The 23,026-nt window shown below is 36.8% G+C and overlaps 1 protein-coding gene across 3 annotated transcripts in view; it reads left to right on the top strand.

The window, feature by feature from the left end:
- Positions 1-23,026, top strand: part of C2CD3 (C2 domain containing 3 centriole elongation regulator) — a 146,907-nt gene that overhangs the window by 26,405 nt on the left and 97,476 nt on the right. For all 3 annotated transcript variants that reach the window (XM_032426881.1, XM_032426883.1, XM_032426884.1), the window contains exons 6-11: positions 3,212-3,344; positions 3,880-4,008; positions 13,073-13,220; positions 16,130-16,281; positions 16,894-17,103; positions 17,729-17,841. In XM_032426881.1, the coding sequence (XP_032282772.1) occupies positions 3,212-3,344; positions 3,880-4,008; positions 13,073-13,220; positions 16,130-16,281; positions 16,894-17,103; positions 17,729-17,841 (885 nt within the window). The remainder of the gene's footprint in view (positions 1-3,211; positions 3,345-3,879; positions 4,009-13,072; positions 13,221-16,129; positions 16,282-16,893; positions 17,104-17,728; positions 17,842-23,026) is intronic.

Here is a 23,026-nt window from a genome sequence, read left to right as displayed (position 1 = left end):
CTCAGAGTTCACTGGGTGAGATAGACAATTATAATACTGAGTGATAAATTCTTTGATGGAATTAAATACCCAGAGCTTTGAGAACACAAAGGAAGTATTGTGTTTAAGGAATTGAAAATAGTTGGGTATGGTTAAATTATAAAGTACCAAGATATTTATTATCTCTCCAAAAACATTTTGGGTATCAATAGAAAAACTGTCTTTCTACATGGCCCTGAGATCAAATGAAGTTTGATCAACACAGCTCGTTATTATCCACTTTATTCACAAAACATTTGAGTGTGCCCACCTCATTTGAAGAACTTTAAACTATATTGAGTAAAGCCAAGGGCCAACTAGAAACGAAAAGAAGGGTTTCTGGTCACATAGCAATCTTTAGCCAAATTTCCAATGCCAGCAATACCATGTTTTCCTTTCCCTTTCTCATTGAGTAAACAAGATAGTCATTTTTTGGCTGAATCTCAAAGAGATTAAAAAGAAAAAAAAACATATGGGCACCTGGGTGGCTCAGGCAGTTAAGCATCTGCCTTCGGCTTGGGTTGTGATCGCCAGACCCTGGCTCCCTGCTCATCGGGGAGTCTGCTTCTCCCTCTCCCTCTGCTGCTTCCCCTGCTTGTGCTCTCTCTCTCTCTGTCAAATAAATAAAATCGTTTCAAAAAAATACAAGGAATTCTGAATGAATATTGTGCAGCCATTATTTACATAGAATAAAGTTAATGTATATTAAGTGAAAACCAATTTCAAAACAGTATACAAAATTTTGCAAAAGAGGAAATGTATATATAAATACCTGTGTATTTATGCATAGATTTTAAAAAACTGTAACAGTATTCCTGGGTAGTAGCATTAATGGGTATATTAGTTTTCTGTTGCTGCATGACAAATTATCACAAATTTAATGAGTTAAAACAATATCCATTTATTAGCTCACAGTTCTGTGGATTAGAAGTCCAACAAGGTATGGTTGGATTTTCTGCTTAAGGTATCAGATGTCGGTCAAGCTAAATTCTTATCTGGAAGCTCTGGGGAAAAAATGCATTTCCAAGTTCATTCTTGTTGACTGAATTCAGTTCCTTGCAGTCGTAGGACTGAGGTCCCATTTCCTTGCTGACTATCAGCTCAAGCCACTCTTAGCTTCCTAGAGGCCACTGCATCTCTTGCCATGTGGTCCCCTCAATCTTCAAGACAGCGATGATACATTAAATCTTTCTCATGCTTCAAATCTCTGATGTCATAACCTGCAAATAGCCAAAGAAAACTCTGCTTTTAAAAGGTTTGGGCAACCGGGACGCCTGGGTGGCTCAGTCGGTTGAGCGTCTGCCTTCGGCTCAGGTCGTGATCCCAGGGTGCTGGGATCGAGTCCCGCGTCGGGCTCCCTGCTCCGCGGGGAGCCTGCTTCTCCCTCTGTCTCTCTCTCTCTCTCTCTCTCTGTCTCTCATGAATAAATAAATAAAATCTTAAAAAAAAAAAAAAAAAAAAAAAGGTTTGGGCAACCAAAATGATCTCCCTGTCTTAAGGTTGACTGATTTGGAACTGTAATACTACATCTGTAAATCCCTTTAAAGCAGTACCTTTAGATGAGTGTTTGAATCAGAGAGAAGATATATGTACACTGGAGTTGGGAATCTTGGGGGGAACTGTCTTAGGATAGTTGGTTGATAGAATGGTTGATCTTTATTTTCTTTTAGTTTAGTTGTATTTTCACTGAACATATTATTTCGGGTCTTTTTTTTTTTTTTTCCACTTTGTAAGCTATATTTTGAACTCCTTGTACTAACAAATGTTAGATGTTTATGGATCTTCTTGGCTTCTTTTTTTTTTCTTGGCCTAACCACCATATCATCATCATCTTCTCCTCCTTCTCCTCCTCCTTCTTCTTTCTTGAGAGAGTGCATGTGTGCATATGTATGCAGAGCAGGGGGCTGAGGGCTGGGGGAGCAAAGAGAGAATCCAAAGCAGTCTTCATGCCCAACACAGAGCCCAAGGTGGGGCTCCATCCCACAACCCTGAGATCATGATCTGAGCAGAAACAAAGGGTTGGACATCCACCCAACCAACTGAGCCACCCAGGTGCCCCTATATCTTCTTTCTTTTCAGAAGCTATAAAACTCTTAAGAGAATGGACGGATACTTGGTGTCTAGTCTCAGTTACCTCCAAAGCAACTCTGGAACCTCAGGAAAAAAAATATTTCCCACAGTTCCTTGGAATAATGCCAGTGGCCCTAAGCTTTTAAAAAGATGTCCAAGAACTAAAGTGGGTCATATATTAGCCGGTACAGTTGGTGGAGCATGAAACTCTTGATCTCAGGGTTGTGAGTTTGAGCCCCACATTGGGTGTGGAGATTACTTAAAAAACTAAAATCTTTAAAAAAAATAACAAAATTATTGGCTGTGAAATCATTCTCGTTATACAGTGTGTATAACTTGGGCAAGTTACTTATCCTCTGTGCCTCAATTTTCTTCATCTGGAAGATGAAGGAAATAGTAGTATCCATCTCAGAGAATTGTTAGGAGGATTAAATGAGTGAATATATATAATATACATAGAGTAGTGCCCAGCATGTGTTTAAGAGTTCAATAAATTATTATTGCTGTTATTGTTATTTTTACTCAGGAATGGGGTAAATTTTACTTATCAGAAAGTCTGAAGACTTCATCCTGACTTTTCTATTAACCTGCTGTATCATCTTAGATAAGTCATGGAAATTTTTTGGCATTTTTCAAAGAAGTATGAATTTGGAATAGATTATCACTGTAGCTTCTAACAGTTTAGCTGGTATAGTTGTTAGTGTTTTTTGGATAATAGTGACATTAACTATTATAAATAATAAAAGAATTCAGTATGGTATCTGGATACAAAAATAATTATGTAGACATTATTAACTTTAATATGTACAAAAACCCGTTGGAAGAGTCAGTGCATTCATGTAATGACTCCCATCACATAACAACTCTGGAGAGATTGACCTCCCTCCAGAATAGACTTCACTGCTGTAATGCCAACATTTAAAACAGTCCCATCATAGAAGCTCAGTAAACATTTATTGTAAAGTGAGGGTCCTCAAGAAATTCTCAAGCTAGTGGGAAAAGCAGACAGGTAAGTCATTACAATATACTATGTTAAGTCCTGTCATAGAAGAAAAAGTGCTGAATATTGCGAGTATTGCTGTTGGATTTTAGATTTTCCATGTTCTGCTTTTGCCTTCTTCAGCTCTGTTAGAACAAGGCAATAAACTGCGTAATGCCATGGTGATTTCTACAATGAAATCAAGCCCAGATACTAGCATGTTGTTGGATGAAGTTCATCCTCCTATGAAGGAAGATTTTCTTAAAGCCTCAACACAGTAAGTTACAGGATAAACATGATTCCTAACAGTTCATTTCTTAATTGTTGCTAATGTATATTTTTTGTTAAGTTATAGATTTATTCAGCAAATAATTCTTTTTTTTTTTTTTTTGCTGACAAGTATCCTTCCTTTATTTATTTATTTATTTATTTATTTATTTAATTTTCAGCAAATAATTCTTAATGTGGTGGAAAGGAAGCCTAAACTGGAGTTTAGATACTCAAAATCTAGATGTACTGGCACTTGCTAAATGTGTAAATGGCTAAATTCTTTGCTCCCTGTGAACTGGCATGCTTATATGGATAATGGGGATATTCTCTCCTCTCTCTCTTACAGAAATGAAATTAGAGACTAAGGTAGAAAAGGGCTTCGTAAATTGTGAGGTTTTATATATATTTAAGGTAGTTAAGTCGGAAGGATCTTAAGTGTTCCATGTTGAACCATCTCCATGTACTATCTCTTAGCTCAGTTAATTCTGATTTAGATTTTTCCTGTATGTTAGCCACTCAGAAAGTACTTTTCCACACCACAGAATCAAAGCCTTGTCTAGGAACCAGTTTAAAGACCACATAGAAGATCACCTCCTCCCTCCAACTGAGAATACATTTTGGAAACATGACACAAAAGATGATACCAGAGCTATACAGTTGCTGTTGGGCAGGTAAGGACTTTTAACTATCTTCCTTCCTTTTAAATTCTTCCTTCAATTCATTGTGTGTGTTTTTTTTTAAGAATTTATTTATTTATTTGACAAAGAGAGACATAGTGAGAGAGGGAACACAAGCAGGGGGAGTGGGAGAGGGAGAAGCAGGCTTCCCGCTGAGCAGGGAGCCCATGTGGGACTCTATCCCAGGACCCTAAGTTGAAGGCAGACGCTTAATGACTGAGCCACCCAGGTGCCCCTCATTGTGTATATTGTTAACAGATTTATCTTCTGAAAGCAGCACTTCCATGGGGTAGCCAAATCATTCCCTTGGTTACTCATTGCATACTAAATAAAAATCGCTATTTATTACCTACGAAGTAAAAATCTAGTCGTTAGCCTTTTATTCTTAGCTTCACTTACAGAATGGTCTCCAGCTCACCTTTATGTTCTTATCTCCCAGCTTTATCTCCAACACCATTATTAGGGTATAATTTTAAAAACTCAGATTTTAGGGGCTCCTGGGTGGCTTAGTCAATTAAGTGTCCAACTCTTGGTTTCAGCTCAGGTCATGATCTCAGGGTTGTGAGATCGAGCCCCCTGTTGGACTCCACCTCAGCAGGGGTCTGCTTGAGATTCTTTCTCTCTCTCTTCCTCTGCTCCCCCCCCCCCCACACACACTCTCTCTCTCAAATAAATTAATTTTTAAAAAAACCTCAGATTTTAAGCAGACACATGTTAATTCAGGGTCTTATTATGTCTCTTATGTAACCTATGTTGCCTATGTAATTAGGCAGGAAAAAAAATAAAAGGGATCCAAATTGGAAAGGAAGAAGTACAACTATATTCACAGATGACATGATCTGGCATGGAGAAAATCATAAAGAATCCACTGAAAAATATTAGAACTAATAAATTCTGGAAGATGGCAGGTTATAAGATCAATACAGAAAAATCAATTGTGTCTCTGTATACTTGCAATGAACAATCCAAAAATGCAATTAAGAAACAATTCCATTTATAATAGCAGTAATAAGAATAAAATACTTAGGAATAAATTTAACAAAAGAAGTGCAAAACATAAGTGCAGTGCAACTGCAAAACATTATTAAAAGAAATTTTAAAAGATGTAAATATGTAGAAAAATCCCATGTTCATGATTCAGTGCAATCCCTATTAGTATTGCAGCTGACTTCTTTGTAGAAATTAATAAACTGATTCTAAAATTCCTGTGAAATTGCAAGGGACCCAGAATAGCCCAAACAGTCTTGAAAAAGAGAAAAGTAGGGGGATTCACATTTCTCTATTTTATTTTTAAAGATTTATTTATTTATTGGGGGGGAGGGGCAGAGGGAGAGAATGGTCTTAAGCAGACTCCACACTAGGTGAGGAGCCAGATGCAGGGCTCGATCTTACTACCTTTACTACCCTGAGATCACAACCTGAGCCAAAACCAAGAGTTGGATACTTAACTGACTGCACCACCCAGTTGCCCCTGACACTTCCTTATTTTAAAACTTGGTACAAAGAAACAATAATCAAGTCCATTTGGTACTGACGTAAGGACAGACATATAAATCAATGGAATAGAAATGAGTTTAGAAATAAACCTATGTCAGACAAACCATGAGACTCTGGACTCCAGGAAACAAACTGAGGGTTACAGAAGGGAGGGGAAGGGAGGGATGGGGTAGCTGGGTGATGGGTATTAAGAAGAGCACATGTTATAATGAGCACTGGGTGTTTTACACAACTAATGAATGAATGAATGAATCGTTGAACACTACATCAAAAACTAATGATGTACTATATGTTGGCTAACTAAACATATAGAAGGAAGGAAGAGGAAGGAAGGAAGGGGAAGGAAGGAAGAGAAGGAACACAGAATGGGAGAAAATATTTGCCAATCTGATAAAGGATTTATATCTAGAGTATATAAAGAACTCATACAACTTAATAATTAAGTGACAAATCATTCAATTAAAAATATGGGCAAAGGATCTAAATAGAGATTTCTCCCAAGAAGATAGTGAAATGGCTAATATACACATGAAAAGATGTCAGCACCATTAGTTCTCAGGGAAATGCATATCAAAACCACAGTGAGATACCACGTCATAAGCACTGGGATGGCTTGAATCAAAAAATCAGTAAAATTGGTGAGGATGTGGAGAATTTGGAACCCTCATACACTGCTCACAGCAGTGTAAAATGGTGCAGCTACTTTGGAAAATAGTTCATTACTTCCTCAAACTGTTATATACTATATATATACTAACAATTCAGCTCCTAGGTATACACCAAAGGGAAATGAAAACTAAATCCATGCAAAAATGTGTACATGAATTTCCATAGCAGCATTATTCATTATAGTTAAAAATGTTCATGAGATAATGAATGGGAAAGAAAAAAAGTGATATATCCATAAAATGTAATATTACTTGTCCAGAAAATGGAATAAAGTACTGATAACATGCTGTAGCATAGGTGAACATTGAAAACATGTTGAATGAAAGAAGCTAGTCACAAAAGAGAACATATTTTATGAGTCCATTTATATGAAACATACCAAATAGACAAATCTGTAGAAAAGAAAGCAGATTAGTGGGTTTTTCAGGGCTGGGTATGATGGGAGGGTAAGTGGTAATAGCTAATGGGTAGAATTTCTTTTTGAGGTGATGAATATGTTTTTAAAGTGACTCTGGTGATGGTTGTTCAAATCTGCAAATACACAAAAAACTACTGAATTACTGACTTTAAATGAGTGAATTGTATCTTATGTGAATTATGTCTAAATGAAACTGTTTTTTAAAACTCCCAACACAGTACTATATAGTCAGGAGGGAACCCCCAAGTCCTGACTTCTTAAAGAGTGTAGGACTTGGACCCCATATTTAGTTCCTCAACTTTTAAGCCTCCCTCTAGAGATATGGGCTCCAAAAACACTTTGTTCTGAAAGCCAGTGGGGCTTGCATTCATGAGACTCAAAATAATACATACTTTCCCAGCTACTATTTGAGGGTTCAGCTTCCAATCAGCCTGCATCTAGGCACTGACTTTGATCCTCCTGTTTGGGACATTGGTGGGTCTTTGCATACCCTCAACTACTGGGAGCTACTAAGAACAAAGGAGGAGGCTTGGACAATCAGAAAAGTTTATGAGGCAAGTAGGGGCTTGGGAGCCAGACTAATTGATGAGGTTCATCTCCTACTGTCAAGAATAGAAACAGGTCAGGACTGTCTGTCAGGACGTTATGACAGGACTGAGACAGGTGACTGTTTTGTCTAATATGCAGAATTCAACAGAGAAAGTCAAGTAAAATGAAGAAACAAAAGAATATGTTCCAAACAAAAGGACAGAATAAATATCCAGAAACAGATCTCAATGAAGCAGAGATAAGTGGGTTACCTGACAGAGAATTAAAAATAACAGTCATAAAGATGTTCACTGAGGCTAGGAGAACAGTTACATGAACCAAGTGAGAATTTCAGCAAAGAAACAGAAAATTTTTTAAAGTACCAAACTAATCATAGAACTGAAGAACACAACAACTGACTGAAAAATTCAAGAGGGTTCAACAGCAGACTAGATCAATGGGAAGAAAGAATCAGCAAACTCAAAGACAAGGCAGTGGAATTCAGTCAGAGATACAAAAAGAAAAAAGAATGAAAAGGAGTTTAGATAACATAAGGGACTTAGAAACCAAGAGATCAATATACACATTATAGGGGTCCCAGAAGAAGAAGGAGAGAGAGAGAAAGGGGCAAAAATATTCAAAGAAATAATGGCTGAAAATTTCCCTAACCTGGGGAAAGAAACAGACATCCAGATCCAGGAATCCCAGAGTTTTAAGTTAGATGAATCAAAGGAGACCCATACTGAGACACAATATAATTAAATTGTCAAAAGTTACAAGGAGAGAATCTTAAAAGTAAGGAGAGAAAAGCAGCTTTACTGACAGGGCACACTCCATAAGACTTTTAGCAGATTTTTCAGCAAAAACCCTACAAACTAGGGGCGCTTGGGTGGCTCAGTCGGTTAATCCAACTCGTGATTTCAACTTGGGTCATGATCTTGGAGTCATGAGATAGAGCCCAATGTCGGGCTCCATGCTCAGTGGGGAATCTGCTTGAGCTTCTCTCTCTCTCTCCCTCTGCACCCCCCCGCCTCTCTCAAATAAATAGGTAAATCTTTAAAAGCAGTGGGATTATATATTTGAAAGTGCTGAAAGAAAAAAAAACTGCCAACCAAGAATACTCTACCTGGCAAAGCTGTTCTTCAGAATTGAAGGGAAGATAAAGAATTTTCCAGACACGCAAAAGCTGAAGGACTTAATGACTGTTAGACTAACCTTACAAAAAACATTAAAGGAAGTTCTTCAAGCTGAAAAAAAGGGATGCTAAGTAGTAACAAGAAAACATACAAAATTCTAAAACTCATGGCTAAAGGGAAATATATAGTTAAATTGAGAATACTGTAATATTACAATGGCAGTGGGTAATTCACTTATAAATCTAATATGAAGGTTAAAAGACAAAGTATTAAAAATAAATACAACTAGGGGCGCCTGGGTGGCTCAGTCGTTAAGCGTCTGCCTTCAGCTCAGGTCATGATTCCAGGGTCCTGGGATCGAGCCCCGCATCGGGCTCCCTGCTTGGTGGGCAGCCTGCTTCTCCCTCTCCCACTCCCCCTGCTTGCATTCCCTCTCTCACTGTGTCTCTCTCTGTCAAATATATAAATAAAATCTTTAAAAAAAAAAATACAACTATAATAATTTGTTAATGGATACACAATATAAAGCTACAAACTGTAACATCAAAATTGAAAATGAGGTATGGGAGCTTTTATGTGTGTTTTAGGTTATCACCCTAAAATAGGCTGTTATAAATATGTAAGCCTTATGGTAACCACAGAGCAAAAGTGTATAGTAAATATATAAAATATAAAGGAATTGAAACAGGCCACTACAGTGAATCATCAAATCATAAAGGAAGAGAGCAAGAAAGGAACTACAAATCAACCAGGAAGCAGTTAACAAAATGATAGTATTAAGTTCATGTCTATCAATAATTGTTTTTTTTTTTTTTTTTTTTTTTTTTTTTTTTTTAAAGATTTTATTTATTTATTTGAGAGAGAGAATGAAAGAGAGAGAGAGCATGAGAGGGGGGAGGGTCAGAGGGAGAAGCAGACTCCCTGCCGAGCAGGGAGCCCGATGCGGGACTCGATCCCGGGACTCCAGGATCATGACCTGAGCCGAAGGCAGTCGCTTAACCAACTGAGCCACCCAGGCGCCCTATCAATAATTGTTTTAAATGTAGGTGGACTAAAGTCTCCAACCAAAAGACAGAGAGTACTGAATGGATAAAAACACAAGACCCAACTATATGCTGCCTACAGGAGACTTTAAGGACTTATAGGCTCAAATTGAAGGGATGGATAAAGATATTCCATGCAAGTGGAAACCAAAGGAGAGTTTGGGGTAGCTGTTGTTACATCAGACAAATAGACTTTAAGCCAAAAACTGTAACAAGAGGTAAAGAAGGTCATGATGTAATGATAGTTGGTCAATTCATCAAGAGGATATAACTGTAAATATTTATGCACCCACCACAGGAGCAGCTAAATACATAAAGCAAATGTTAGTAGATCTGAATGGAGAAATAACAGCAATACAATAATAGCAGGGAACTTTAATGTCCCACATCCCACAATGGATAGATCATCCAGACAGAAAATAAGGAAATACTGGACTTAAATGACACAAACCAGATGGACCTAATATATATATATACATACAGAACTTTCCATCTAACAGCAGCAAAATACATATTTTTCTCAAGCACACATGGAACATTCTCTGTGATAAATCATATACTGAGCCATAAAACAGTTATTAATACATTTAAGGAGATTAAAATAGCAGGCATTTTTTTCTGACCACAGTAGTGTGAAATTAAAAATCAATTACAAAAAGAAAACTAGAAAATTTACAAATACGTGGAAATTAAACAACATGTTCCTGAACAACCAGTGGGTCAAAGAAGAAATCAAAAGGGAACTCAAAGTAACTTGAGACAGAGGAAACTGGAAACACAATATACCAAAAGTTATGGGATGCAGCAAAAGCAGGTCTATGAAGAAAATTTATAGCATAAACGTGTACATTAAAAAACAAGAAAGATCTCAGGGCGCCTCGGTGGCTCAGTTGTTGGGCGTCTGCCTTTGGCTCAGGTCATGTGAGATTGAGCCCCACATCGGGCTCTCTGCTCAGCGGGAAGCCTGCTTCTCCTTCTCCCACTCCCCCTGCTTGTGTTCCCTCTCTCGCTGTCTCTCTCTCAAATAAATAAATAAAAGCTTAAAAAAAAAAAAAACAAGATCTCAAGTTAAATAACTAAATTTGTACCTCAAGGAACTTAGAGAAAGAACAAACTAAGCCCAAAGTTAGTGGAAGGAAGGAAAGAACAAAGATCAGAGTGGAAATAAGTGAAATAGACTACAAAGACAATATAAAAGATCAATGAGGGTGCCTGGGTGGCTCAGTCGTTAAGCGTCTGCCTTCGGCTCAGGTCATGATCCCAGGGTCCTGGGATCGAGTCCCACATTGGGCTCCCTGCTCGGTGGGAAGCCTGCTTCTCCCTCTCCCACTCCCGCTGCTTGTGTTCCTGCTCTCGCTATCTCTGTCTCTGTCAAATAAATAAATAAAATCTTTAAAAAAAAAAAAAGATCAATGAAACTAAGAGCTGGGCTTTTTTTTTATAAACTGTTATACTTACGAAGACAAAAAGAGAGGACTTAAAATTACAAATGAAATTGGAGACATTATAACTGATACCACAGAAATACAATCATAAGAAACTACCATGAAAAATTATATGCCAACAAATTGGAAAACCTAGAAGAAATTGGTAAATTCCTGGAAGTATACAACTATCAAAACTGAATGATGAAGAAACAGAAAACCTGAACAGACTTATTAAAGAGATTAAATGAGTAATCAAAAACCTCCTAGCAAACTGAAATCTAAAACCAACCAGATGGCTCCACTAATGAATTCTACCAAACATTTAAAGAACTAGTACCAATCCTTCTCAAACTTTTCCAAAACATAGAAGGGAACACATCCAAACTCATTTCACAAGGCCGGCATTACCTTGCTACTAAAGCCAGACAAAGACACTACAAGAAAAGAAAATTATGGGCTAGTATCCCTGATGAACGTAGATGCAAAAGTCTTCAACAAAATAGCAAATACACTCAACAGTACATTAAAAGGACCATATACCATCGTAAGTAGAATTTGTTCCAGGGATGCAGGAATGGTTCAACATCCACAAATCAATAAATGTGATACACTGTATTAACAAAATGAAGGATAAAAGTCATATGATACTCTCAATAAATGCAGAAAAAGCATTTGACAGAATTCAACACCCATTCATGATAAAACCTCTCAACAAACTAGGTATAAAAGCCATGTACCTCAGGTGGCTGGGTGGCTCAGTCAGTTAAGCGTCTCTTGGTTTGGGCTCAGGTCATGATCTCAGTCGGCTCCATGTTCCAAGTCTGCTCCTCTCCCCGCTCTCACTTTCTCTCTCTGGAAAAAATAAAATCTTTAAAAAAAAAAAGCAGTGTACCTCAACATAACAGAGGCCATACATGACCAGCCCACAACAAACATCATAGTTAATGATGAAACACTGAAAGCTTTTCCTGTAAGATCAGAAACAAAAGATGCTTGCTCTCACCACTTTTATTCAACATGGCCTTTTAATGTGCCATAGACAGTATAATAAGTTCAAAGAAGTGTTAATTGAAAAAAAAAATTATTAAAAGGGGAGGACCGAATACTGAACAGTGGAGATCTTCATAACTTTAAGTGTGTGCAGTGAAGGGGAAACATTTTGTAATGTCTGGAGACATTTTGGGTTATCAAAATTGAAGAACTACTGGGATCAGATGAGTAGAGGGATCTAAAATGTACAGGATAGCTCCCAATGACCAAGAATTATCTGACCACCATATAAGTAGTGCTAAATTTGAGAAACCCTGCTATAGATAAAAAAAAAAAAAAAAGTGAGGAAAGGAACATTTATTATGTTTGTTCCAGGAAACGTAGGAACATGATCTAATTTGAAGGTAATAATTATGTGCTATTCTCTTGAGAAATTAAGGGGATGGGGCACCTGGCTGGCTCAGTTGAAAGAGCATGCGACTCTTGATCTCGGGGTCATGAGTTTGAGCCCCACACTGGGTGTAGAGATTACTCAAATAAATTTTAAAAAAAAAGAAGAAAAAAGGGGGAGAAAGTATAGCAGCTAGCATGAAAGGGAAGCAAAGTTGAAAGAATAACTGAAATGCTTAGCACGGTGCCTGGTACATATAATAAATATTGCTTTTATGATTAATAACATGTTCATTAAGAATTCAATAAGTTCATTTACATATGTCTATTCAGTACCAGTTATTTTAGGAGAAACAAAAATGAATGAAGTATACACATACTTGTATGCTTATATTCCTTACTAATTTACAAACTTTTTATAAGTAGGGTTTCTGTTTTACTCATTTCTGTATCACACATGGAATTAATCTTGCCATAAATAACCCTAAATACACATATTTTTGCTTAATGGAAGAAGGCATATTTATGAATTCTTCACAAAAACAGCAGGAGCATTCAACTCATTGAATTATAGTTAATTCTTTACCTTCTTTTCCTCCTGCTAGACCATAAGCAGTGCAAGAGTAGAGCAAGTTAGTTTAACCATCTCTGTATCATTCAAGACCTAACACCATGCCTGGCACATAATAGGTGCCCAGAAAAGAAAAATGTTTGTTAAATAAATGAATGAGATCATAATCAGTGTCAGTAGTGTATTTTTGAATACTAGCTGTTGGCATCCCAGAGGAGGGAGAATATAATATGAAAATATTTATCAGGTAGTCTTCTATCTAATGTGAGTCTTCTGCTTAACATATCTTCTTTCATGTTTAGAACTTTAGAAAGTTTTCAGTTAGAAAAATATAGCTCAACTGAAACTTCTTTTAATGTCCTTCTGCTTTGTTTTTCTTACCTCTACAGTGCTGAATTATCCCAAGGTCAGTACTGGAATGGGCTAGGCTCTCCTCCAGATTCCCCATCTCCTGGGAGTGATGTGTACTGTAGCAGTGAGCTGAATGATCCTCAGTATGACCAGAGTCTCCTGGAGAGCTTATTTTACACGGCACCTGTAAGTAATTGAATCTGCAGCTTTGGAAATTAGAGAACAAGACTATTAATAATATTATTAGGTGCAGGCATGTTACCACTTGCCAGACAGAAAGCTATCCATTTTACGTATGTCATTTTACAGATGAGGAGACAGGCCTAGCAAGGTTAAGAATTTTAGGGGTGCCTGGCTGGCTCAGTTGGAACAGCATGCGACTCTTGATCTCAAGGTTGTGAGGTCTAGCCCCACATTGAGTATAGAGCTTACTAAAAAGAAAAAAAAAAGTGTTTAGAGGGAAAGAGAAAGGATATAAAATGGGAATAGAAAGAAAGACCCGTCTAGAGAAGTAATTTGTGCACCACAAGGGATCTCATTTGAACTGATGAGAATTTATGTGGAAAAGTCATCATCAATAAGGCAAGCTAGCATATTGCAACCAGTCTGTGAAAGCCTTTGAATGTCAAGTGAGGAGAAATGACATGATCAAAACGGTGGTTAAGGAACGTTAATCCAGCAGTGATGTAGGGAGCTATTAGGGGAGAATACCTGGAAGCAGATGGGAAACCATTGGGTTATTGGAGGTATGTAGGAGAGTGGCAGCAATGGGATTGGGAAGGAAGAGATGAATTTAAAAGATATTATGAATTATTAGGATTTCATGACTTCCTATTTTAAAAATCATCACTGATACTCTGTTACTTGTGGGATAAAAAGAAGAGAGAATTTACATTTATTACACATTTTTGATGTGCTAGGGAATTTACATGTAATCTGTTATTTTTGAGTACTGTGCCAAATGTTTTAAATTCATTATTTCATTTAATTCTTTTTCTAGCCCTATGAGATATTGTTATCTTTTACATATCATGATATAAACGCTTATAGGTATTAATTAATTGTAATTAACGACATCATCTCATAAGCCTTAAGTATGGCATTAGAATCTGATCTTGACTTACTTCCCTAACCTTATCTCCCACATTTGCCCTTTACCCTTCAGTCATACTGATTGTCTCATCACTCCCCAAATATTCTAGCTCTTTTTTTATCTTTATGTTTTTTGCTCATACTGATCCTTCTACTTTGAGTGTTGAAATACTTTTATACATCTGGTAAACTCTATTCTTCAAAAATCAACTGATCACCTCTGTGAAGAAACCATCCTAGACTTCCCCAAGCAGAATTTATTGCCTGGATGTCCACAAGATCCTGGGACATTCAGGCAATGTTGTAGGATACAGTTCCTCAAGAACAAAAACATGTCTGCATTATCTTTGTATTACCAGTACAACAAAGCCTGGTGGATATTGAGTACTCAGTGAGTACTTAGTGAATAAAGGAGTGAGTTTACAAATGGCACTAAGTAATCCCCCATGCTATTTGAACAAAAAAATTTTAGAAAAGATTTGTTGATGGGAAGGAGTGAACCAATAGACCATGATGCAATGGAAAGATCAAGGAGTTAGAATGCACATGTCCTTCCCCAGGGTTTGATATTCTTAATATTGAATAACATCCGCAGCTTAGAAATTCAGCATTATTAGCCTGTGTTTTTGGTTCCTAAAATTCTTAGCTTTTGAACCATCTAGTGTATTTACTCTAATTTCCTTCAGGCTGTGGACCCATTTAGATTTTGAATGCCTTGTCTATAACCATTTTTAAAAGCGGCCACTTAATAAAGAAAAACCTAAGAGCAAAAAGCTTTGTAATTTCACCTTGAAAAAGTTGTACTTCTTCCTTGAAGGACATTCTGATCGTGCTTATTTAACTATTAATTTGTTACCCTTGTCATAGGTCAATACAGTGTACACCCTGAGATGCTGAAAAAAGGGGGTGGAGGTGATAAACTTAAAATGACATTGGATTAGGGGCGCCTGGGTAGCTTAGTCGGTTAAGTGTCTGCCTTCGGCTCAGGTCATGGTCCTGGGGATCGAGCCCTGCATTTAGTTCCCTGTTCAGGGGGGAGCCTGCTTCTCCCTCTCCCTCTGCCTGCCACTCCCCCTGCTTGTGTTCCCTCTCAAATAAATAAACAAAAAAATCTTTAAAAAAAAATGACATTGGATTCCTATCTGCATTTATATTAGCAAGTTTTTTTTTTTAATTTGAAACCAAGTAAGTATACCACTGTCTTCTCTCTTTATTTTGCATTTTGTGATAGAAAGGGCTGATCAGTTGATTGTGGTAAGCTACCTTTTCTCTAAGTAAAATTTAATTATAAGGGACTTAACAACTGGTTCCCCATTAAGAAAATTTGTGACATAATAAACAGTTCATCTTAGCAAGAGTAAGAGTAGAATAAATCACTTAGTAGTATGGAGTGGTGAAAAAAGGTGGAGTCTTTGCATCCATATAGTTAGGTGACATTGTACCATTTTGCCTCAAACTGTGGTAGAAAGATAGGCTTTGGGGGCACCTGGGTGGCTCAGTCATTAAGCGTCTGCCTTCGGCTCAGGTCATGATCCCAGAGTCCTGGGATCGAGTCCCGCATCGGGCTCCCTGCTCTGCGGAAGCCTGCTTCTCCCTCTCCCACTCCCCCTGCTTGTGTTCCTGCTCTCGCTATGTCTCTCTCTGTCAAAAAAAAAAAAAAAAAATTTAAAAAAAAAAAAAAAAAAAAAAAAAGAAAGATAGGCTTTGGAATCTGCCTTTGGTACTAGATACATAGTAGATAGTAAATAAGTAATGATTGTTATTATTGTTAAGAATTTGAAAGAAGAGTCTATTTTCATTTATTTTCTTTGAACCGAACTTGTAGGTTATTTTTATATACCAGGAGAAATGTGGGATTATCTCCCTGGCATCAGTTATCTCTTTAAAAGAATGATATATGTGCAGAGAAGAATTTGATTACTTTTAGAGAAATGTTTTCATTACCACTCTCCCTAAAGCAATTTTTTTTTAAGTGCCTCTCTTTTTGTTTCTTCTCCCCATAGAAATCTGATAGCAGCATCAGTGATTTCTTCAGTGAAGATGATACTGTCCCTTCTAAAAAAATGAACAAGTCAAAAGCTCTTGCCAAATCTCCTAAGGTTGTGGAGTCAAATGATCTTAAGTTGAAGAAAAGGGCAGCGGGCAAGAAAAATAGGTGAGCCTCTCCATGATGGCTTATTTAGAGGCAAAAGCAAAGGAAGATTTTCACAAGATCTCCTAAAGTAAAACGTAAATGATCTGTTTTTGCCCAACACTATCACCCTGGTTAAGTGAATTACAATAGTTCACTAAGTATTAAGTCTTTAAAAGTGTAATGATATGAAAAGATGGATACAATAAAATAGTTAAGAGAGAAAGCAGAATTCTAGGTTGCATGTGTGCTGTACTACACTGTAGAAAATACGCATAAAGAAAGCAAATGAAAAGGAATACACAGAAGTGATGATAGTAGTTATTTAAAGTAGTAGGTTAACTGAGGTGTAATGTCTGTAGCCCATGAAAGAAAACCTAATTCTGTAACATCAGTTTCTGTACTTATGTGGAGATAAGCCTTTAGATTGAAGAATGGTTTTACTTTTTTTTAAATTTCTTTCACTGTGGGTTAGGACCAGAATTCTGTTGATTAAAGTCATTTCTCAGTCCTTGATAACTTGTGAATTAAGATACTTGCGGCCCTTCCTCTTTCCTCTTCCTGCCTGTGCAAACTAGATCCTTTCATGTTGGGCCTCGGACTGTCTGTTTCACTGTCTATATGAACTCCTTTCAGAAATTTGGTTGAACAACAAATGATACCAGAAACTCCTGAAGATGCCCAAGTGATGACACTAAGTGTGGATAAATTGGCCCTTTTGGGTAGAACACATTCAGTCAGAATCATCATCGAAACAATGGGAGTTCCTCCAGATAGTCCTCAGATGACCTCCGGACAAAAAAGTTTTTCTGGCAGACCACCTAAGCTGACAGCAACAAAAAAGCGGTATGTCTCTTACATGGAAAAGCTATATTTGACATTTCTGGAAAGTGTGTGGTGGTAATAGTAATAATAAAATAAATAATTGTATAACATTTTATGATTTATAAAGTACTTTCATATGAATCAGTCAACAAAAATGTAGTGAATTCCTCCCTGGGTTTCAAGGCCAATACTAGGTAAGTGTGAGAATAAAGGAAATTGAGACCCTGACTCTGTTGTTATACACTTTACAGTCAGCACAAGACAGACACATTTAAAAGGCTGTAGGATGCAAAATAGGTATTTTATATTAAAAATGCTGTGGAAAATTTGTAGACGTACTGTGATCATTTTCCATCTTTTACAAATATCAAATCATTGTTATATGCCTGAAACTAATATAATGTTATATGTCAATTATGTCTCAAAAATAGATAGATAAATGGATAGAGTAAGTGAACTATGCGAGCACAAGGAAGTTCTGCCTGATAGGATTGGTGAAGGCTTTCAAGAGAACAGATAGGTCCTCTGAGGATCTGAGGTGCTGAAAATAGGACCTTGAAAGATATGTAGGATTGATTAGATAATAAATACATTCGTTTGTTATTTGATGTATGTTTTAATGACTTTTTTTGGTTTTGATTTTTAGCACCTTCTTCGTGGAATATCACTTTCCTGTGGGCTTTTCTAAAGGTGGATTGGGAAAGACAGCTTTGATCACCGAGGTTGTTCGACTCGCCTCCAGTAAAATTACAGATGGAAGTAAGAGAGAGACTAGTTTTCTGTTCCTTAGACATTTTTGCTGTGGAAGAATTTTTCAGTCCCTAAATATTCATCTGATTTTTATGGTACCACAGAATCATAGGGGTAGAAAGAATTGTGAAGTGAATCTACCCTAATTCCTTTATTTTATAAGTGAGGACACTGGCCCAGAGGTGCTATGACTATCCTGATGCAGGGCAACAGGTCAGTAACATACCTGAGACTCAACTGCAAAACTCCTGATGCTTAGAGCATGTTCGCTCAACTATTGCCTTTTTTTTTCCCCTTTTTTAAAACAACTTTATCAAGATATAATTCACATATTATACGATTGAACTCTTCAAAGTGTTTGTTGAACCTGTTGAAGAATTCCGTGGTTTTTAGTATATACAAAGAGTTTTGCAACCATCATGATCTAATTTTAGAACATTTTCATCCCCCCGAAAGAAATCCCTTATGCATTAGCATTCACTCTTCATTTTCCTGTCTCCACCCCCACCCACACTAAACAACCCCTAATCTATTTTCTGTCTATCATTTTACTCATTCTGGACATTTCCTATAAATGGAATCATTAAGTATGTGATTTTTGTAACTGGCTTCTTTGACTTACCATAATATTTTCAAATTTGATCTATGTTATGGCATGTTTCAGTACCTTTTTCCTTATTGTGGCTGTATAATATTTCATTATGGCTATACCACATTTGGTTATCCATTCATCAGCTGATGGGCATTTGGGTTGTTTCTCCTTTTTGGCTATTGTGGGTAATGCTTTTATGAATATTTGTGTACACGTTTTTGTGCGGATATATGTTTTCATTTCCCTTGGGCATATACCTAACAGTGGAATTGCTAGATCATATGGTAACTATATGTTTTAACTTTTTAAAGAACAGCCAGACAGTTTTCATCAGCTGCTCCACTATTTTACATTCTCAGCAGCAGTGTATGGAGGGTTCTAATTCTCCACATCCTCACCAACCCTGGTAATCTTTCATTATTTTTTATTGTAGCCATCTTAGGGGTTATGAAGTAGTATCTCACTGTGGTTCTGATTTGCATTTCCCAATGACTAATGATGTTGACTGTTTTCTGTGCTTATTATCCATTTTTATATCTTAGAGAAATGTCTGTTGGATTCTTTGCCCATTTTTAAGTTTTTATTACTGGGTTGTAAGAATTCTTTATACATCCTACATATAAGGCCCTTATGAGGTACATATTCTGGATTTAAGACCCTTATGACTTACATATTCTGGATATGAGACCACTGTGAGAGCTATGATTTTGAAATATTTTCTCCCATGAATGGGCTGTCCTTTCACTTTCTTTTTTTTTTTTTAAAGATTTTATTTATTTATTTGACAGAAAGAGACACAGCGAGAGAGGGAACACAAGCAGTGGGAGTGAGAGAGGGAGAAGCAGGCTCCCCGTTGAACAGGGAGCCCAATGAGGGGCTCGATCCCAGTACCCTGGGATCATGACCTGAGCTGAAGGCAGATGCTTAACGCCCCTGTCCTTTCACTTTCTAAATACTTTCATTTATAGCACAAATGTTTTAAATTTTGCTGTAGTCCAGCTTAGTTTTTCTTTTGTTGCATGTGCTTTTGGTATTATCCTTTTTTTTCTATTTGAAGTATTCCTAATACAAAAAAGTAAAAGGGTAATATAATAAACATTTATGTTCCTGTCATCCAAGGTTATATAACTTTCTAAAAGATTTTGTGAATTTCTTTGCCTTGGTTATCCAGTTTGATCTGTGAATGGTTCATCAGTGTTGAATTCCTTCTCTGGGAGGTAGTTTAAGGAGTAAAAGATATGGTCCTAATTCTCCTACGTGTAATTCAAGTAACTTTCCTGTAAATACAGCATGTTAACATTGGATTTTTAAATTTTTATTTTGCTTTGTTTTATTTTATTAACTAGATATAATCCATTCCCTTGATTCAAAATCTTTGTAGGCAGTGTTGTAAATTTTATATTATTCCTAAGATATTTCATGCATATATAAGCAAATATGTTTATCCGTTTTTGCCCTCCCATTTTTATCCAAGTATTAGTGTACCTTATGCACTGTTCTGTACCTTGTCTTTAACAGTGTGTCTTAGTAATTTTTTCATACCAGGACATAAAGAACTCAGTCTTCCAGTCCTTTATGACCACATAATATTCCCTTGTACGAATATGCCATAATTTAAACACCCCCTTTATTGATTAATATATTACTGTTTAGGTTGTTTTCAGTCTTACTATTAAAAACAGTGCTTCAATAGAAAAATTTTGAACATGCATCATTTCTCATTTGATGTGAGTATATCCAGTACAAACATTAAAATTACTTATTTGCTCTTTTTTTAATATTTTTTAAATTTAAATTCAATTTAATTAATATATACTGTATTATTAATTTCAGAGGTTGAATTTAGTGATTCATCAGTTGCATATAACACCCAGTGCTCATTGAGGTACCCTCCTTAATGCCCATTACCGAGTTACCTCATCCCCTGGCCTCCCCTCCCCTCCAGCAGCCCTCAGTTTGTTTCCTAGAGTTAAGAGTCTCTCATCGTTTGTATCCCTCTCTGTTTTTATTTTATTTTATTTTTCCTTCCCTTCCCCTATGTTCATCTGTTGTGTTTCTTAAATCCTACATACGAGTGAAATCATATGATATTTGTCTTTCTCTTACTGACTTATTTCATTTAGCATAATACCCTCTAGTTCTATCCATGTCATTGCAAACGGCAAGATTTCATTCTTTTTAATGGCTAACATTCCAGTGTGTGTGTGTGTGTGTATACCCATACCACATCTTCTATTTTATCCATTCATCTGTCGATGAACATCTGGGCTCTTTCTGTATTTTGGCTATTGGGGACATTGCTGCTATAAACATTCGGGTGCATGTGCCCCTTCGAATCACTATGTTTGTATCCTTTGGATAAATGCCTAGTAGTGCAATTGCTGGGTCTTAGGGTAGCTCCATTTTTAACTTTTTGAGGAACCTCCTTACTGTCTTCTAGAGTGGTTGCACCAGTTTGCATTCCCACCAACAGTGTAAGAGAGTTCCCCTTTCTCCACATCCTCGCCATCTGTTTTTTTCCTGTGTTGTTAATTTTAGCCATTCTGACCAGTGTGGGGTGGTATCTCATTGTGGTTTTTTGTTTTGTTTTTGTTTTGTTTTTTCTCATTGTGGTTTTGATTTGAAAATACTCTTAAAAACAGCACCTAAAGTAATTTAGTATACTTTTTTTTTACTAGAATACGCTGTTTCACTTTCCCCATCACCTTAAAGGAAGAATTGGGGCATTTAAAATTTTTCATATGTTTACTTCTGGCGTATGCTTAAATTATTGACAGCAACAGAAGCTGCTCTGGAGGTTTGTTCAGAGCATTCAAGAATGTATAATTGATCCTGTTGGCTGAAAGTATGTTTAAGGAGCTTTAATATGCTTAAAATTTATCAAACCCCCACATGCAAGGAAAAATGTTAGATCTTTTTCTCAGGCCTTCCCTTATATCTCCTTCTACCTGTGTGATATCTGATGAGTTTCTTAAAACTTCTTTGAGCCTCAGTTTCCCCATCTATAAAATTGAAATACAGCAAGGACACAGTTCTGATATGTATGAGTTTCAGTTAACATAGTACCTGTAAAGCAAGGACACAAGGGATTGATGTACAGTCAAATGGGACGATGAATGTAAAAACATTAAACTCTAAAATACTATGTAACTAATAGTAGCTCACATTTACTGGGCAGTAAACTACATGCCAAGAACTCTACTCAGTGTTTTATATACATTAACCATTTCATTGATTTTCATACCACAACATAAAAAAACTCCGTCCTTTATGACTGTCTCACTCATAAAACACAGAAAAATCAAGTAGCTTGCCTGAGATCATACAACTGGTTTACTAGTGAACTAGAATTTGAACCTAGAACATTTTTTTTAAGATTTTATTTATTTATTTATTGAGGTGGGGTGAGTGGGGGAAGGGGCCTAGGGAAAGGGAGGGAGAGAATCTTAAGCAGGCTCCATACTCAGTGTGGAGCCCAACACAGGACTCAATCCCATGACCCTGAGATCATGACCTGAGCTGAAATTAAGAGTCAGATATTTAACCAGCTGAGCCACCCTGGTGCCCCTGAATCTAGAACATGTTTTATTCCAATTCATGTGCTCTTAATCTGTATTGCTTTTCAGTTATTATTATTGTTGTTGGCCACAGTGGTTGACTTCTCCCCGTGTCCTTCTGAAAAAGATCATATGGGAAGTGTGGAATAAGCATCAAGCCAGGAATTGGAAGACAGAGTTCTAGTTTTGTTTATACCACATACTAATTGTATGAGCTTAAGCAAAATCACTTTTTTCATCTGTGGACCTCTTAACAATAACATAGTTTGGACTAGGTATTTTCAAGATAACCTTCCAACTCTTCTATTTTCCTCCCTTCCAACTCTTAAAAAAAACTTCTCTGGGACATTGTTCAGCAATTTATATATAATTTATATTATTATTGCCTTAACTTGCTTTTAATGGTTTAAAAAAAAAAAGCCATGAGCTTAAGAAACAGAGAATTATGTGAGAAATATAGTTATATAGTACAAAAACGTACCTAGATGGTGAGGAAAAATCTGAGTGAAATAGAGTTCTGTTTGTACAAAAAGGATTTTTCAGTATCTAAAGTGTTTTTTCATCTGTTACCTCAGTCCTTCCAACACCAATGAGGTGTAGGTATTGTCTTATTTCCCTTCTCCCGGTAGGATAATCAGGTAAACTGGTCCAGTGGGTGTGGGCTTCCTGGGCGGAGACCTTTTGTTTACAATTCCTGTGTATGGATCCAGATTAGAAGACCCAGATCTTATTTATGAGTACCAAGAGAAGTATAGAGTCAAGAATTAAGATGGTGGGGTGCCTGGGTGGCTTAGTTGGTTAAGCGACTGCCTTTGGCTCAGGTCATGATCCTGGAGTCCCAGGATCAAGTCCCACATCAGGCTCCCTGCTCAGCAGGGAGTCTGCTTCTCCCTCTGACCCTCCTCCCTCTCATGCTCTCTGTCTCTCATTGTCTCTCTCGCAAATAAATAAAATCTTAAAAAAAAAAAAATTAAAAAAAAAAAGAATTAAGATGGCAAAGATGAATAAAATTGATCAGTACACCGAAGTGATCAGTTTGAATGAA

The sequence above is a fragment of the Phoca vitulina genome, unplaced genomic scaffold (assembly GCF_004348235.1).
Source record: "Phoca vitulina isolate PV1807 unplaced genomic scaffold, GSC_HSeal_1.0 scaffold36, whole genome shotgun sequence".
NCBI lineage: Eukaryota > Metazoa > Chordata > Mammalia > Carnivora > Phocidae > Phoca > Phoca vitulina.
Note: the sequence above shows the minus strand (reverse complement) of the source record. Positions and strands in the feature narration are given on the sequence as shown.